General features: G+C 36.6%; 1 protein-coding gene across 1 annotated transcript in view; it reads left to right on the top strand.

Moving 5' to 3' along the window:
• The window catches only part of LOC134541375 (potassium channel subfamily T member 2), a 284414-nt gene that overhangs the window by 98466 nt on the left and 166266 nt on the right, over positions 1-19682 (top strand). The window contains 2 exon segments of the mRNA XM_063384799.1: positions 329-428; positions 10328-10526. Of these exon segments, the coding sequence (XP_063240869.1) occupies positions 329-428; positions 10328-10526 (299 nt within the window).

Below are 19682 nucleotides of genomic sequence, written 5' to 3'. Positions count from 1 at the left end.
ATAGCACAAAAATATTGAACCCAAAAAAATTCAGCACAACAGTTGAAACGAGACAAAAAAAACGACAAAACGAAAGGACGAAACAAACACAATAGTTTTCTAATACAAATATAGATGCTTAAATAAAACAAATCCAACCAAATAAAAATTACCATTATAAAAATATCATAAATATAATATTGTCTTTCCATTGATATATTTAATAGCTAACCAGTTGACTTCACCTTCCCACGCCATAGACTAATGCCTTCATGGTTGTGCACTACAAGGCGCCGTGTTGTTGTTGTTATTGTTGTTATTGTGGTTGTTGTTGTTGTTGTTGTTGCAGGCCTGCGCATCCGCATCGCAAACCTCGTGTTCAAGCTGGTCACGTGTCTGCTGTACGTGGCGCGCGTCGTGGCCGACAACGATCCCATCAACGCCGCTTGGTGAGTGCCTCACTTGCTGACGCGTGTTAAGGCCCCCCCGCCTCGTCAGGGGCGTATCTGTGTCGGCGAGGCGGGATGATAAGCGCGACGCTCGCTGGTGCTTCTAGCGCGGTGTCTCCTCTGGACTGGCGCGCAGTCTTCTCGTCGTGCACATGAGCGGTGACCGTAACATTACACGGCGGAGAAATGAAGATAAAGGTGTAATGCAAGTCCCTTAAATGCTTTCAAGAATCTGTACTCGTTGTTTTAAGCCTAAAAATTTCTCTGAAAAAAAAAAGTTTTTTTTTTTTTTTTTTAGCCATTTTGACTCTTCTAAAAATACAGCTTAAAAACTTAATACGAAATCGAAAGTTACTTTTCAAACCCTCAGCGAACTCTTGAATGCTTTTTCGTAAGAAGACCCCCACTCGGATATCTCAAGTAGTTTTTAAATCGCGTTGTTTTTTTTTTCTTCCTGGAGCTCTGCGTACCGTGTGTGTGCCCGGGTAGGCGGGGGGGCCTTAAGGGGGCCGCCTCGTCAGGGGTGTATGTGTGTTAGTGTGGCGGGGTGATAAGCGCGACGCTCGCTGGTGCTTCTAGCGCGGTATAGCCTCTAAGCGCAAGGCTCTAAACTGGCGCGCATTCGTCTCGTCGTCACAGGATAACTGTGAAATTTGAGTGGTGACCGTAACATTATATGGAGGAGAAATGAAGATAAGGGTGTTATGCAAGCTTCTAAAGTGCTTTCAAGAATCTGTACTGATTGTTTTATGCCTAAAAATTACTCTGAAAACACGCGTTTTAGGCATTTTAACGCTTCTAAAAATATAGTTTAAAAACTTAATCCGTAATTAAAAGTACTTTTCAGTCCTCACCGAACTCTTAAATGCTATTCGTAAATAGGCCCCACTCAGATATCTTGAGTAGTTTTGAAATCGCGTTGTTTTTCCTGAAGCTCTGCACACCGTATGTGTGCCTAGGTAGGCGGGCCCCTTAACACCTCAGCACTCAGCGCGCGGTATTCCGGCGGGGGATTGGTTCCGCGCACGCGACGGAAGTCACGAAACGGAAACGTGTGACAATCGCGAACGATGCCACCTGCGGCGGACGGCGGAAAAACAAAAAAAGTTCACAAACACTAAGAAAAAAAAAACTTTACAGTTTCAACTTTTCGATGAATTTTAACCAAAATGAAAAGCTGTATTTTAATTTAAAAAAAAAATCCCTTGTCGAAAATCAGGTCCATAGCCGGGTTTTAGTTTTTTTTAAAAAAAGGTTTCGCTTTAATCGAAGCTAATATTTCGGTCGGAAAATCGAATGATTCGATAGTCGACGTAGCTGCTCCAGCAGCGAATTCTAGCGGCGGATGCGGAAACTACGTGCGATTCGCGTCCAGAAATGTAGTTGAAAACACAATTTTCGAATATTTATCACGCTCGGCATTATTTTAATTATGTTGTGCGTTTAATTTCATGTCCGAGCTTTTTTTTATTATAAGTGTATTTGCAACATGAGAACACGTGTATTTTCTCGTTACCGAGGTTATATCTCACTCATCTCTGACGACTACTGCAAGACTAGCTCATCTTTTTAACGTGACAACGTCTAATAAATCGATGAACGCCGGCTGCACGCACGAAAAAGTGTCCAGTGAAGCACATTGTCCCGTTACGCTGTGTCCCGTTACACTCATTGTACGCTTGCGCCGCATCTATCTCTCTTCCACTCGATTGGAACAACCATCCATTTGACTTTTTCGAGGCACATTAAACTTGAATCACTCCCATTCGTTTCCTACTTTTCCTATCATCGTCCTATCCTTAACAGAATAACACAGATTGGAAGAAGTTAAATAGCAAACATGTATAAATGTTGCAGTTAAAATAATCTCTTCGTTAAAGTAATAAACATATTTGAATTAATGAGTGCAAATATAAGTAAATTTATCAATTAAATTGTAGATTTCTATCCACTCCTCCTTTGTATCCATACAAAATAGTGTTAATTCAATAAAAATTGTTCAATTTTATTCATAAAAGTATGCAATCATTTCATCGATGTTTTGTTATGACGTAATCACGTTAAACTATCGTCCGTAAACCGACTTTATAGACAACCAATTTTTTTCACCGTTTTAGGTTATCGATATAGAATTAGTCTGTATTCTACCGGCAAATTTCAGCTTCGTGTTTATTATGACAAAATAAGTTGATATCCTTTTTACCACTTATGATCCAAAGTGCCTACCCACCCTTATTATCCGAATATTTTTTGTGGCATGTTAATACCCCTAATCATTTGAATGAAATAAATTTATTTTAGTGATAAATTTCGGGTTGGCTGTAAAACTTCGTTCAGTTAAAAATAATCCAGAGGCTGGGCGTTCAATTTTAAATCCTTTCTCTGTTATTTACAATATAATGTATTATTTACATTTAAATCAGCTTCATCTCCCCAGACTTAGGATGCAATTCAGACCATAAGCCATAAAGATATTTTCAAATTATTTTGTCATGATAAACACTCAGCCAATATTTGTCGGTCGAATTCAGACTCACTCTATGTATCTTGCACGAAGAAAAGTCTCGCAAAAATTTGGTCTCTATTTTTCTTTATGAGGATTCATTTTCACAATTCTAGGTAATCGTAACTAAATTAAAGCATCTTTTCGCTAGGTTAACTACATTAGAATCATTACTCTAAACTCATAGCCATACAAGGTGAGACTAAATTCAATTTAAAATCTTTGGCTGCAAGTTTATCACGACAAAATAAGTTGAAAAACATTTTATGGCATGATCTAAAGTGATTTCTAATACTTGTTTACGTATTTGAAGCTGTGCCTGAACCACAATTTTATTGTAACTTACATAATAGAAAAAGTATTTCAAATAGAACATTGAGCGTTTGTTTATGTTTATTTGCATGAAGTTCTACCACATCCGAGAATTTTGTTGTTGTGGAAAAATTATTTCATAGGAATAATTGAGGATAGTAACACAAAAATATGTGGAAAATAAAGGTGGGAAGCACGTTAGACTATAAATCGTAATTTTTTTTATTATTATTATTTATTTTGTCGTGATGAGCACGCAGATAAAGTTTGTCGTTCGTATTCAGATTCGTCATGTATAATAATATATTTACTTTCGAAAAATTGTGTTTATTTTTCTGACCGTGGAATTTTCAATTCCCCATAGGAGAGGATAAAGTTTAGATTTAAAATTGCTTTTTTTTCCCCAACAGAATTGTAAATACAAAAAGTGCATTGGCGTACGGCTAGCGGTTGTTGCATTGACGAGATAAAAAAAATTGTGTCATTCCGTACTTCCAATTTATCTTCATGTCACCGCCATCTAATGTTAACGGTAGTTGCTCCACGCAAAACAGGCCGCATGGAAAAAAAATATTTTCTGTAATTTTACAAAAGATTACTTTGGAAACCAGTTTCCCAAACATTAGTTCGTAATACTACAATAATGACAGTGTAACTTTGTACAACACATGGCTATGGTTATTTCTTGATATACAAAGTACACTTTTTGAGCTAATACCGAGTAGGTACTTCTTACGGAAATTGGCTCATAATTTTATATGTTAATTTATTTTTTTACTCCATCCAAAATTTTAACTCAACAAAGCTTTATATTTTATTAGAAGTTCATGTAAATATGTTGTGGGTCAGATAACTTCTTAACATAAACAACTTTTTTTTTCGGAAGTTGTACTTTATAAGGCACGTTATAAAAAAATTCTCTTCAGTTTTTGGAAAACTATTGTGTTTGTTTCGTCTTTTCGTTTTGCTGTGTTTTTGTCTCATTTCAACTGTTGTGCTGAATTCTTTGGGTTAGGTATTTTTGTGCTGTCATTATTTGTGCGTTTTTTTCGTTGTTAGTGCATTTTTCTTTGTTTTTTCTTTGTGTGTTGACCGTATTCATGTTGTGGAGTATTGTGTGGTGTTTATATCCTAACAACAGCAATTGTTTGCTTAATTTGTGTTTTTGTCTTTTGTGTTTTTTGTAGTTTTCTTCTACAAACATACATGTGCTTAGCAATGGCGTATGTCCAAAAGCTTTCATCAAGTCATAAAAAAAATGTTCACAGTGAATTTTTACGATGCGCGCGCAAAGTGAAACGAAGTTTTCACAGGATTAAAAAAAAAGGCTACATGAAAAGTACTGCGTACAAATGAAGATTATGTATGTGCTCTTACATTTCATACTTTAGTGATTGATAATGAACTCTCGGTCCACATAAGTAAAAAAATAATAATTAATTGTAAAAATTAGTAATATAAATTATGTTTATAAACTTTTACACACGTATTTTTAAGTATATTTATATAAGTAGGTATATATAACGATGTCAGGTTGCTTGTAAGCTTCCATCGTTCCTGGCAAGTAGTGTCTGTGGAAGGTTTAGTAGTGTCCCGGCCGTTTTCATGGGAGTGTTTGTGAGGTTACGTTCCCATATGTTTAATTTATTTGCACTATAAATTACATCATAATTATTAAAAAATAATACAAATGAAAAATAAGTTGAACATTCGGGATACTTAATGAATTTTGATATTAAATAAAATTATTGCTGTTATTTTACTAAATTAAATACGTAATTAAATCTATACACGGTTTCATATCGATATTGGTTACTGATTATTAATTTTTTTCATCTTATTTAATTCATACTTTGGCACCTAAGCCAGCTGACAAGATGTTGGACGCCATGGTAATAAATACTACCGCACACTACCGAGCAAAAATCAAACTAATATGGCGACAGCGCCTTCTAGCAGACGCAGACTTCAACAAGATGACGGACCTAAGACGGATGCCATGAGGTCATACTGGCTGGCCTAATATCTGACTTAGCATTAGTGGTGGGTAATCAGTATGCCGGTGGCTTCCGTGGAGGAAGGATCTGTCGCCATTTTTAATCGAATGGTTTCTTCGGATTAGAAGCGAGGACTCCATGGCATAGGTACTTTTTTTATATTAAAATTTTATTAATTATTTTTAATTGATTAAATTTTTAATAATTATTCTAATTAATTAAATTTCTAATAATTATTTTAATTAATTAAAATTTAAATAATTATTTTTAATTCTTTAAAAATTTAATAATTATTTTTAATTCATTAAAATTGTAATAATTATTTTTAATTCATTAAAATTTTAATAATTCTTTAATTAATAAAAAATTTAAATGAGTATTTTAATTAATTAAAATTTAAATTACTTTTAATTAATAAAAAATTTAATAATTTTTAATTTAATTAAAATTTTAATAATTATTTTTAATTGATTAAAATTTTAATAATTATTTTTAATTTAATTAAAATTGTAATAATTATTTTTAATTGATTAAAATTTTCTATTATAAATCTCATAATAATTACAGAATTTCAAGAATGCGGGCGTAACGAAAATCGCAACTATGGTGATCGAAGGTCAAAGTCCTCATCTCTGGGGCTTAGGTCAATTCGTTGACATTTTTTTCAGGAATAAAATGGGAAATTTTCCTAGGAGTAGGGAATTTTCTAAAAAAATTGAAAATTTTCAAAGTTCAAGGTCATCCAAGATTGCCGCCGTTACGTCATAAATCAAGATGGCGAACCCCATCCACATCCACACCCTGAATTCAGTCGCAGTACCAGTTTTCATACTACTGTAGTGTGCCTTCAACTGTTTATTTTCATTTTTAATATTTATTTTTTTAATTTTAGCATAGCTAAGACTGTCCCTCATCAAAATATCTAAAGCTTGTTTCCTTGTATCTAAAATAAACCTTAATCTCGCTGCGTACAATGGACGACTAAATGTTGTATTGGTATGTAGGTACTTCAATTGTCCGCGGGAAATAAAACAAGCTTACACCATTTCGGCGCTTTCTATACTGCATTTTATGAAACGCTTTTGGCTTTGGGAAGACTTTAAAGACAGCCATTATTGAATCGGCACATGCTAAAAGGGCCTCAGTCCAAGCAACCCAGTTTTGAGATAAACGAATAAATCTGTCTCCAAGCAACCCTTTAAGCGTACGTTAAGGATTTCCCCAGCAAATATTAGCTAACTTGTGCGTGTGACTCAATCCCTTTTAGCATAGGTAGTTGAAGCTATCCTATAACATGCGATTTTCATGCTTAAATCACTTTGCAATTTTTTGTGACTAAGGCCCTTTTAGCATGTGCCGATTCAATTACTGCTAGTCGTGATAATTTCGTCGTGGTATTATGACCCGAAGCTGTTAGCTCTGTCGTGCTGGAAAGCTGTACGACGCCCAAAGGTTGTTGTGTCGTGTTGTCGCGACATTGTGACTCCAGTTTATCGCGCAGGGCATCCACGCCCCAATTGTATTTTTTTTGTAGTGAAAAAACCAGCAAAAGAATATGGATTGTTAGATTCTGACTCAGCCTACAGCCTGACAGTAAAGTACGGTAAACTCCCCATTCACCTACCAATGTCTGTTGATTGATTTCATACTTTAAAAAAATTATTGAGAGAATTTGATTTTGGATGTACGTATTCGTCAGGGTTACATCCACAATATATTAAAACAGTTATTGAGTTATTAAAATTTAAATCAAAACTTTATAAAAAAATTAAAGCATACATATTTACTAACATCACTTCAATGAAAAGTAAATTATCACAACAACAAAAATTATCAAGATTATTAAATAATTAAATTCATGAGATAAAAAAATTTTTGATGTACAAATTGTCCATAAAAAAAGGTCCCAGTTGCAATTGTATATTAAAACATTTTAATTTAGACAATTTACAACAAATCATACATCAACTTGAAGGTAAACTAACCTAGTTTTTCTTACAAATGTTCTATATGTGGACCTTTAGTTATATTTTGGTGACCAAGTCCGTAGTAATGGAAGCAATAGTCTCTTCAGTTTTGTGTCTCAACTCCGGCAAATCATTAGGTAGCGGCGGAACGTAGACTCGATCTTTTATAAAGCTCCAAAGGAAAACAAATCGCATGGCGTTAAGTCAGGTGAACGCGGAGGCCAGCGAAACAAATAGTTCTGTCGTTTCTACCATTACGACCAATTCAGCAGTTAGGGACTTCCACAGTTCAACTTTAAAACAAAAACACACGTTTAACTGAAATAACAGATTCACTCTCGGCAAATAATAGCAGAGAACAAAGCGCTCTACGCTCAGGAGACGCCATTTTGTGTTTGTGGCATTGCAAGCGAGAAAAAAACGCAGCACTTTTTAGTTGTGACCTTGAACCAAAACTCTAAAACATTTACAGTTGACACCATTAAAATTTATATCTGGAAAATTATTTCATGGACATAGGCCTACTATAATTTAAAACATACATTTTTATAGTGTTTTACATTCAAGTCAGTGCATTGGTTGTATCTGTCTTGTCCTAGATTTCTTACACGTGTCTCAGGTACAACACGCTATACAACCGCTGCTCATAGTAAAGATGATAATTTGTGTCCTTTTTTTTTTTTGTAAGCTTTACACGTTTACGGCTCACGGCCAAGAAGTTTTTTTCCAAAATCCAAGCACGGAAGAAAATAAAAGAAAACATAAATATGCCAGCAGCAACTCGTAGCGACAGTTGAATCCTACCCGCCAGCAAGTATGCCGCGCGACTTAATTTTACTTGTTTCAGGGACCGCCTGTCCGATGAAACACAAACAGAATGCATAAGAACCAATGTCCACCAATCACAGGGCTAAGCCCTACATCAATACAAAAAAAATTGGTTGTCTGTAAAGTCGGTTTACGGACGATAGTTTAACGTGATAACGTCATAACAAAACATTGATGAAATGATTGCATACTTTTATGAATAAAATTGAATCATTTTTATTTAATTATCACTATTTTGTATGGATACAAACAAGGAGTGAAATGAATTCTACAATTTAATTGATAAATTTACTTTTATTTGCACTCATTAATTCAAATATGTTTATTAATTTAACGAAGAGATTATTTTAACTATAACTTTTATACATGTTTGCTATTTAACTTCTTCCAATCTGTGTTTTTCTGTTAAGGATAGGACGATGATAGGAAAAGTAGGAAACGAATGGGAGTGTTTCAAGTTTAATGTGCCTCGGAAAAGTAAAATCGATGGTGGTTCCAATCGAGCGGGAGAGAGATAGATGCGGCACAAGCTTACAATGAGCGTAACGGGACAATGTGCGTAACGGGACAATGTGCGTAACGGGACACTTTTTCGTGCGTGCAGCCGGCGTTCATCGATTTATTAGACGTTGTCACGTCAAAAGTTCGACAATATTCCTATATATAGTTTCGCTCGTCACTGACTCACTTATTCTGTAACGCTAAAGAGATAAAAATGCCTAGGAGACAGGTTTATCATGAAGCACAAATACAAGCCTACTTCGTAGAGAAGCGTATAAAATAGAAAATAAAATTTTAACATTTGAAATACAGTTACATTAGTGGTACACGCCTTGATTATTAAATTTAAATGTTTTTATATTCAACATTTTTCAATAGGCGCCTTAGGCGCGTTACGAATAAATATCCTTATAATAATTTAAAAAGACTTACATCTCAAAAAGTTTAGCTCTAAACGAAAAATGGTAAAAAAAAAAAATTCCCGTTTGGGAAATCCAAGTTTGCGTCTCTGGGAAACTTTTGTTGATAGTTTGTACTTATAGCCATACAAAAATATTGATTTATATTTTTTATTATGCTTATATCTTTGAAGTTTATAAATTTATTAAAAAAAGGTTGGTATCTTTAGTCTTTTATTTATATATGTTTGTATGCCCAAGATGTTTGTGAAGTTTCCCTTATACGTAGTATTACCTAACATTTTGGCTGTAAGAGGTAAGAATTGATAGAATGTGAATGTGCAACCTATACCCCTGAATAAAGTTAAATAAATAAACCTTCCTTCCTTCTTCAGACACTTCTCGATAGGAAAACAATCTTAGGTATGATTAAGAATTAGTAATTCATAAAATTTTATTTATATTTTCATGTTTTTCTTAAGATAATCATTGCATTTTTGAATTGTTATATTCTTCCTAGCATAGTAATTCCAAGCTGTTGAACAGAATTTTAGCATTAGCAGCTACGATTTATATTTAATCATACGCTCAATCCAATTATTAATTACTCAAACATAATGAAAGATTTATTTTATTTTATCAAAATTGTTCAGAAAATTAAATGTTATGTACTTGTGTTATGCACTTGTGTTGGTATGTATTTGTGTAGGTATGTATTTGTGTTGGTATGTATTTGTGTAGGTATGTATTTGTGTAGGTATGTATTTGTGTTGGTATGTATTTGGTTGGTATGTTCTTGTGTTGGTATGTTCTTGCGTTGGTATGTTCTTGTGTTGGTATGTTCTTGTGTTGGTATGTTCTTGTGTTGGTATGTTCTTGTGTTGGTATGTTCTTGTGTTGGTATGTTCTTGTGTTGGTATGTTCTTGTGTTGGTATGTTCTTGTGTTGGTATGTTCTTGTGTTGGTATGTTCTTGTGTTGGTATGTTCTTGAGTTGGTATGTTCTTGAGTTGGTATGTTATTGTGTTGGTATGTTCTTGTGTTGGTATGTTCTTGTGTTGGTATGTTCTTGAGTTGGTATGTTCTTGTGTTGGTATGTTCTTGTGTTGGTATGTTCTTGTGTTGGTATGTTCTTGTGTTGGTATGTTCTTGTGTTGGTATGTTCTTGTGTTGGTATGTTCTTGTGTTGGTATGTTCTTGTGTTGGTATGTTCTTGTGTTGGTATGTTCTTGTGTTGGTATGTTCTTGTGTTGGTATGTTCTTGTGTTGGTATGTTCTTGTGTTGGTATGTTCTTGTGTTGATATGTTCTTGTGTTTGTATGTTCTTGTGTTTGTATGTTCTTGTGTTGGTATGTTCTTGTGTTATGTGCTTGTGTTACGTGCTTGTGTTACAGCTACGGGTGCAAGCCGGGCAACAAGAGCGAGTTCTTTAACTCGAGCAAGATGACGGAGGAGGAGTTCCAGGACACGCCCATCATCAACTGGGATGCTATCCTGTGGGTGGACCGCCACATCGTGCTGTGGGCCGTGCAGCTGGTGCTAGCCGTCGTCAGCCTCACCGAGGCGCTGCTGCTCGCCTACCTCGGCTACAAGGTCAGTGCCCGCGGCTACAAGTGCACTTCCTACCCTTCCTTGTCACGTGCCGCTTGCCGAGTGCCTTCCGTGGCTACAAGGTCACTGCCTGCCCTTCCTTGTCACGTGCCGCTTGCCGAGTGCCTTCCGTGGTGGCTACAAGGTCACTGCCTGCCCTTCCTTGTGACGTGCCACTTGCCGAGTGCCTTCCGTGGTGGCTACAAGGTCACTGCCTGCCCTTCCTTGTGACGTGCCGCTTGCCGAGTGCCTTCCGTGGTGGCTACAAGGTCACTGCCTGCCCTTCCTTGTGACGTGCCGCTTGCCGAGTGCCTTCCGTGGTGGCTACAAGGTCACTGCTGCCCTTCCTTGTGACGTGCCGCTTGCCGAGTGCCTTCCGTGGTGGCTACAAGGTCACTGCCTGCCCTTCCTTGTGACGTGCCACTTGCCGAGTGCCTTCCGTGGTGGCTACAAGGTCACTGCCTGCCCTTCCTTGTGACGTGCCACTTGCCGAGTGCCTTCCGTGGTGGCTACAAGGTCACTGCTTGCCCTACCTTGTCACGTGCCGCTTGCCGAGTGCCTTCCGTGGTGGCTACAAGGTCACTGTCTGCCCTTCCTTGTCACGTGCCGCTTGCCGAGTGCCTTCCGTGGTGGCTACAAGGTCACTGCTGCCCTTCCTTGTGACGTGCCGCTTGCCGAGTGCCTTCCGTGGTGGCTACAAGGTCACTGCCTGCCCTTCCTTGTGACGTGCCACTTGCCGAGTGCCTTCCGTGGTGGCTACAAGGTCACTGCCTGCCCTTCCTTGTCACGTGCCGCTTGCCGAGTGCCTTCCGTGGTGGCTACAAGGTCAATGCCTGCCCTTCCTTGTCACGTGCCGCTTGCCGAGTGCCTTCCGTGGTGGCTACAAGGTCACTGCCTGCCCTTCCATGTCACGTGCCGCTTGCCGAGTGCCTTCCGTGGTGGCTACAAGGTCACTGCCTGCCCTTCCATGTCACATGCCGCTTGCCGAGTGCCTTCCGTGGTGGCTACAAGGTCACTGCCTGCCCTTCCTGCCTGCCCTACCTTGTCACGTGCCACTTGCCACATACTATATCGACATCGTGATTAACATTTAGTAAATAGCAATGAAAATAAAGTGGATCGACCATGGTGGCGTGTGAGGCCGATGCTTGAAGCACCTGGTTGCAGCGAGATGGAGACACATTGCGTGCTCCGCCTCGCTGACTCGGGAAAACACCCTCGCTGCGCTGTTGACACGACTCTCGCCTTAATTAAACTCCCCCGCCCCCTGTTTGCCGTCTCCGGCGTCTGCGGGCGTCCGCGGGCGTCCACGGCGGACAGGCCCGCGCCGCTGCGACGCCATTGGCTGGAATCGTGTTCCCGGTGCCGCAGCTGATGCTACAGACGGCAGTGGCGTGCGTTTTATTTCCCTGGGGTAGGGGCGCATACTCGGATAGGGTGTCAACCATGGAGGTATCTCTCGGTCTGTCTACACTTGAAGTCACTGTAGTCAGCTACAAATTAGCAAAACATACTGTAGCTTTGTAAAGGCTAACGCTGGAATTTTTTTTTAGCTTCAAATGAAATCATATAAATACCATCAATCAGATGCTAAGAACACATCAGCCTGGAATTAACGTTAAAATTCATTTCACCACAAAAGGAAAGGTTTGCTATCAAAAAAGGTAAAGTTAATATTTATATTTAAGTTATTTTGAACGTGACAAGGATTGCACACAACAACTCCCTGACTTCTTGCCTCCGTGGTGGTAACACCTACGTCGCCATCATCAGGGAGCAGTTACCCAACTAGTTACCTAGCTGTTGGGTAACTGCTCCCTGATGATGGCGACTGCAATTTTGACCGAAACGTCGGTGAATTATTCCCGAAGGACGCGGCTACAACCCATAAGCCAAGTTACTTCACCATTAAGGAAATGGTGATCGGCCACATGCATAATCTTTAATTGTTTATGAAGTTTCAATTTAAATTTTATTTGATACTCCTACAGTAAACAACGAAAACAGAACTACGGGGCCAGTAATTCTACAATGAACTAATACAACAATTGCAAAATTTTTATGGTCATACTGTTTTTAATCTATCTAATCTATCCTTCTGTTATAAAGAGAGAGTTATAAATTTGTCCTGTAAGAAATAATTTTGAAAACTAGTTCAAAATAAAAATTTATTTGACTCTTTTAAATCTGCATTATTCCAAATAGACATGAACTAAGTCTCCTCTAATTTTTTTTTAAAGTGAAATAGTATTTCATAATTTATAGCAAAATTTGTTATTAAAACCAGAGAAAAACGACCTTCTTTCTGAGATATAATGCTGAGTTAAAAGTTCTAGATAAAAATATATAAAATTTAAACTATAGGTGCCCTTCTTATATTTAAAAACATAATTTAAAACTTCTTGATGACCTAAGTAACTGTGGGCTATAACTTAAGTAGGTACCTAATTATAATATAAACATACTACATTTTTATTTGTCCCTGCAAAGCTGGCTACTGGCTCTAGTTTTATAAAAACAATACATTGTTGAATTTTTTGGTAAATTTTCAACTTTGAATTTTAACTATTAATAAAATTAAACGAACCTCTTAAAAATTTGTAATTCCTGCTCTGTACTACCGTTGGCAGCAAAATACAACTTAAAATTTGTAAACTTGCCGAAAAGGAATTTTTTTTTGGGTTGGGGGGGGGGGGGGGTGTTTGTTTCTCGTTCTGTTCTCCAAAACTTCGCACCGGGCTGAGGGTAAGTGAACCGAACAAAGCCCCGTGCATTCCAATGAGGGGAAACTCGCCCCGCGAAAGTTCTGTAATCACATATTCTTCCAGAATGAAAACCGAGGGAAATAAACTTCTGCTGTTTCTCCGGCGGAGAAAAAAAAATAAAAAAACAACGATGTTGAAATCCGCCAGGACTTTAAATTATAAATGTGAACTTTGTTTTGGTCCAGAGTACCTAACCAAGCTCGAGTAATTCTTTTAGCAAACATTACTCACTACCTGAGTAACTCATTTTGAGGACTTGGGTGCATCATACCTACTTTTTTTTTTATGTCTAACATCCAAGCTTTCGGTATACGGCGTTTGGTAAGAGTAATTACGTGGATGGAACGAAAATCGCATGGAATGGAAATGTGCAACCACAGTTGGGGCATCTGTAGTCAACGGCCCAAACCAAAGTTCACAAATACGAAGTATTTAATGTTGACTGAATTTCTAGCCACTTGGGAAATATTTGAATAAAATAATTACATGTTGAAAATCAGGCCCAAATCCCGGGTTTAGTATTTTTTCAAGGCTTTTATTTTCTCTTTTATCGAAGCCGTTTCGTCATATAGTTTAAACTTTCGCTGTGCAAATCGAATGATTCTATAGATTAAGAAGCTGCTCCGGCAACGAATCCTAGCGGCGGGTGCGGAAACTACGTGTGATTCGCGTCGATAAATGTAGTTGAAAACACAAGTTTCATATATTTGTCACGCTCGACTTTTTTTTACATAATTGTACGTTAAATTTGGTGTCCGAGTTTCGTATTATAAGTCTATTTTCTAAAGTAATAACAAGATTCTAAATATCAACATAATTAGGCAGTTAAAGAAAAGACAACATTTGAGAGCTGTACCTATATTATATCATGAATATTTTAAATAAAATTTAAAAAATATATATTGCTGAACAATACACAAATTTGTTAATGCAGATATTCGAATATAGATTTTTATCTCAATGCAAGGCCTAAAATTAAATGTGACTAGCTACAATATATATTTTTTTTCATCTGCGAGCTCATTGGAATTTAGTACTTAATTATTTTTTTATACTATATTGTAGCCTTTGTGAATATTTAAATATAAATTTAATCTGTAACCCTTTTAATCTGTAAACCTCACTAAAAAAAATAACCTGAAAAAAATTATAATTGCACACATAAATCTATAATATTGACAAAAAATTCCGAAATTAAATATGTTCAGCCTTGCGTAGATAATTTTCAGTGTGAATCATCTAAAGTGATTATTATTATTTATCAAGAACAGTCAGCTTGATTCCAAAAGTATAAATAGTGCCATTATCACCATACAAGGGTCGTGATTTGGCATTTCGTTCAATCAAAACCGACAATGCTCGTCGACATGAGAAAGGCAACTGTCTGTACAAAGAGATATTTGCAGAAAATGTTAAGCTGTTGCAAGTGTAGCACTGAGTTAGGACAAAGTGAAAAAAAAAAAAAAAACACATCAAGACATATGTAGTAACACATTTTTTTTTTTCGTTTTCTGAGAAAAATTAAGTGATTGGGCCGAATGTTTGTGGAATTAAAAACTTCATCAAACTTGGACATCTGCAACGCATACATTGAGAATCAATGAGATTCCCTCATTTAAGAAATAGAATTAAGATATCGTACTACAGGAAGCAAATGTGGACATGTTTTCTAAGATGGGACATGGACAGGTGCACAGAAAATGAGAAATATATATATATATATATATATATATATATATATATATATATATATATATACATATATATATAAGTAGAAGAATTTTAAGCTGGCAAGAAAGAGTATTGTTATGATGCCCTGAGAACAAAGTGTGGAAACGAAGTGATAAAATAATTGGCAATGACAGTGCTCATGGTAATGCAGATGATAATTGCTGGGATGTTGACATTGACTATGAGACTGGTGATATAGATAAATACTCTCTAATAATTGAAGAAATATTTGTAACAAACTTGAAAGAATGATAGCAGTAGTAGAACAGATTGTTTGCACGTCGTGAAAAGATCCAATCATATTTGTTGAAAGGTTGAGACTTCTACTTTGTTCGAAAAATGAATAAACTTTTATCCAACAACAAACACACATTGAGTAGACTTCATGAACTAAGAAGTGCGAGGTTTATGAAATAAAAATTGTTAATCTTATGTATATTTTTTTAGAAAAAAGCATTATAAAACAATTTAAAATTAAATATATAAATAATATATATTTAATAACATTCGTCCATACCTACCTATATTAAAGCTTTTTTGTTGCCTAAAGTGACCGTGGATGAATGAAACACTAACATACATTGAACAACGAGGAAAAAAATATATTTCGTAGTTTAAACATGGTTTTGTAAAAAGTCTTTGTTGAAAAAAAAAAGAAGTGTTGTGTATGTTATTAGATAGTAGTCCTGCTTAAAATAGATGTGATTTAAAAAGTTTAAGATTTTGAGCATTTTATGAAATATCGTTATGACTATATTTGTATATTAGATACTCTGTTTGAATGAGATTAGTGGAATACAATATTGTAGAAAAATTGTCGTGATAAACTGCTGGGTTTGTGAACAGTAGGATACTTCAAGAAAAGATCATATGATTACATTGCTTGGTTAAATTCGACAGGATACATCGAAAAATGTAACAGTGCGATATTCTTCTTCGTTGGGTTCGGTTGGATATGTCAAGAGAAAATCAGAAGACAACACTGCCAGGTTAAGTTCAAAAGGATACATAAAAATTGGTTGTCTGTAAAGTCAGTTATCGGACGATAGTTTAACGTGACAACGTCATAACAAAACATTGATGAAATGATTGCATACTTTTATGAATAAAATTGAATGATTTTTATTGAATTATCACTATTTTGTATGGATACAAAGAAGGAGTGAAATGAAATCTACAATTTAATTCTAAAATTTACTTTTATTTGCACTCATTAATTCAAATATGTTTATTACTTTAACGAAGAGATTATTTTAACTATAACTTTTATACATGTTTGCTATTTAACTTCAAGATCGTCGAGAATGTTTTACGCTTTATCGCAATTACACATTTAACGACGAAGTTTGTTCGTCGTGAAATTAAACGTAGAATTTAATAAAAATGCCCTTGCAGTTAATAAAATAAATATTAGTAAGATTAAGAAAGAATTTTGGCTTTAATCTCCAACCCAGACGCTCGTGGTGTGCTGGGGCCGAGATTAAAATTCGTCGAGAATATTTTACGTTTTTATGTCTTCCAGTGCTCAAAATGATATGCAATTGTGGCCCCGGGCACGAAATTTTATTTATAATTCATTAATAATAACGCCCCTCGCGATAAGCAAAGGAAAATATGTATTAACGAGTGCCTGGTTGTCGCGGAAGCGGGTAGATAGCACGGTTCGTTCTGTTCGCGTCCGTCACCGTAGAAGACAGCACCGTAGGGGAATAATATTATTTCGTTTTTATAATACGATTTTAGAACAAATACGCATCCCAAATACACCAAACTTATTTATAATGTGTTACAATATTTTTTAAAACATTGTGCAAAAGATCCCGGGTGTAATTTGAATTATTATGTGTAACTGTAAAACACCATTGTTCGTACAAAAATGTATTTGAAAATTCAACATTACTTTTAAATAACCATATCGGTGGACGATCGTTAAATTACATAATAAAATAATATTAATAATTCAAACGACGAAAACATGATTGAAAAGTCAAATCGATGGTTTTTCCAATCGAGTGGAAGAGAAATAGATGCGGCGCAAGCGTACAATGAGCGTAACAGGACACATCGTAGTGGGACAATATGTGTTACGGGACACTTTTTCGTGCTTGCAGCCGGCGTTCATCGATTTATTAGACGTTGTCACGTCAAAAATATAACCGTGGCATCGTCTTGATGCATCAAGAAAAGTAAGACTGAGATATTCTGCTTCGTAGAAATCAGTAAGTAGGATACAATGATAGAATGATCGGTATGATACGGTAGGATACGAATGGCAGGATAAAATCGATAAGATACGATCGCTAGGACACAACATGCAGGATGCGGCAGAATAGGAAAAATTCGCAGGATTGTGTTGGATAACATAGGAAATTAATGGCAGGATAAGCTAGGATTGTGTTGGCAGGATTGTACAGGATGCGATTAGCAGAATACGATTGTTGGGTACGATGAAAGAATCAATGGTACCTATTTCGAATTATGCTAAGTAGACAGCCTGTAAACCTCAGTGGTTCGTGGCTTGTATTAGGTTTTGAATAGGTGCCATATTATTCATAAGCATTATGAGTATGGTCACTATATAATTCTTTGCTTACATATTATTGGTAAAAAAAAATATATTTTTTTCTATGGTTGTTGGTGAAATGCTTCCAATATACCGTATAGTAATAGTCAAGAACATCAGGTGATGCCCATTGTTGTGGTCGTTCTTCATCACTCGAGTGAACTAATGCAGTATCGAATCGCAAGCGTCCCAGTTGACATGTGACACGAGTCAGTAGCCAATGAGCAGGTGGCATTTGCCCGAGTATGTAGAGGATGGTGGAGTCTATCATGGAGGTCATCCAAAGTGCTAATTTTTCCAGTCTCTAAAGATAACGGTAAGTTTGCAGCACTGCTCTAACGAGCAGTATGAGCGTGCTCTGACTGTTGACTCCCGTAGCGAAACTTGGCCGCATCTGCCGAGTCAGACGCATAATGAGCTTCAAGTCCATGCTCCGCTGCCGGATGGATCCGCGGAAAAGTGTTAACGCCTCCGTCCACCCGCTCCCCTCTTCACTCCTGCATAAGTTGGAGGGGGTGCTCCCAAGTGCCGCCCTGATTGGCTGGTTCGCCAGAGCGGCGGTCGCTAATTGGATGCTTCCGGGAACAGCTCGATAGTGCCCTCCACCGCTTGCCGGCAAAGCGTGTGCTTTTTTTTTTTTTGTTTCGACCATCGGCGAGGCCGCTCCGTAACTTCCTGAACAAACAACTTTATTGTTTAAAAAAAACCATAAGTGTGTTATAACTAGAGACCCGAAAAATTCGCGGCTTCAGTGACCTCCAGGATAAACTCCAATATCCTCTACACACTCGGGCAAATGCCAACTGTTCATTGGCTGCTGACTTGTAAATCGTCTCGACAGGGTGGCCTGTGATTCGACACTTCCATGAGTGAGGGTCTCTAAATGGCCCTCAGTCCTCCAGATTAACAGTGAACCAATAACAGAAGCAGCACTAAGGTATAATTCTTTGAATTTTAGAGTAAAACGAAATGAACCAGCGAATTTTCCGGGTCTCTAGTTATAACTAGGGACTGGAAAAATTCGCGGATTCAATGACCTCCAGGATAGACTCCACGATCCTGTGCATACTCGGGCAAACTTCACCTGTTCATTGGCTACTGACTTGTGAGGCGTCTCAATTGGGGGGACTCGTGATTCGATATTGCTTTGACTGAGGGTCGACAATTGGCCAACAGTCCTCCATATTAACAGTGAACCAATAGCAGAAGTTACATAAAAGTATAATTATTTGCATTTTAGCATATCCCGAAATGAATCCGCGAATTTTTCCGGTCTCTAGTTATAACTACAGCACTTCAGTTCTAGTTTTAAAATTTTACTTCAAATTATAAATTTATTTATTATGTAATGGGCTTCACAAAGAGGACAAATCCCATATTTTCGTAGTAGTTTTCACAAGACATCTTCTGAATTTTTTGCAGCAATGGCACCGCTGTATATAATTTAAGAGATTTTTTTTTCTTTTATCGTGGCGTTACTGGGAAATGTTTGTCAACATTTAGACAAAATTTTGGTTTGCCACAATTATATAGTATCTGAAACATCCATTATAAATGTGCTTTGCACTTTATGACTTCTTCTGGACAGAGGAAACCGGCCTTTTGACTTTATTTATAAAAAAATAACATTTTAGATACAGGAATTATTAAATTCTCCCAATCACCCACTATGTCTCAAACCGATTGAATTTTATGACTATATATTTGTACTATTTATTCGGAGAAATATTAAATATTATTTCAAATAAAATAGTTTTGATCACGTTTATTCAAGTGTCAAAAGGACCAAAACGTTTCTGTTGCTCTTTGTGTACCTGTTTTTTGATACAAGAACTATCCTATCTTCACGGCGTAGTTGATTAAAAAGCCAAATTCGGTGGTACAGTTACTGTGTTTGTAACTTGAGTTCTTAACTGTAAGATTAGTTTAAGTTTAGTTTGTATGCCACACCTTGATTAGTTTAATAGAATACGAGCAAGTCGTTTTGAAGGTTAGTTAAACACATAAACCGTGCAATAAAAATATCTGCACTGTATCATTATTATTTATTTAAAATTAAATTAAGGCACATTTGTACCTATGAAGTTTATTTTAATAGTT

This window comes from Bacillus rossius, chromosome 18, assembly GCF_032445375.1.
Source record: "Bacillus rossius redtenbacheri isolate Brsri chromosome 18, Brsri_v3, whole genome shotgun sequence".
In the NCBI taxonomy this organism is placed as follows: domain Eukaryota; kingdom Metazoa; phylum Arthropoda; class Insecta; order Phasmatodea; family Bacillidae; genus Bacillus; species Bacillus rossius.
Note: the sequence above shows the minus strand (reverse complement) of the source record. Positions and strands in the feature narration are given on the sequence as shown.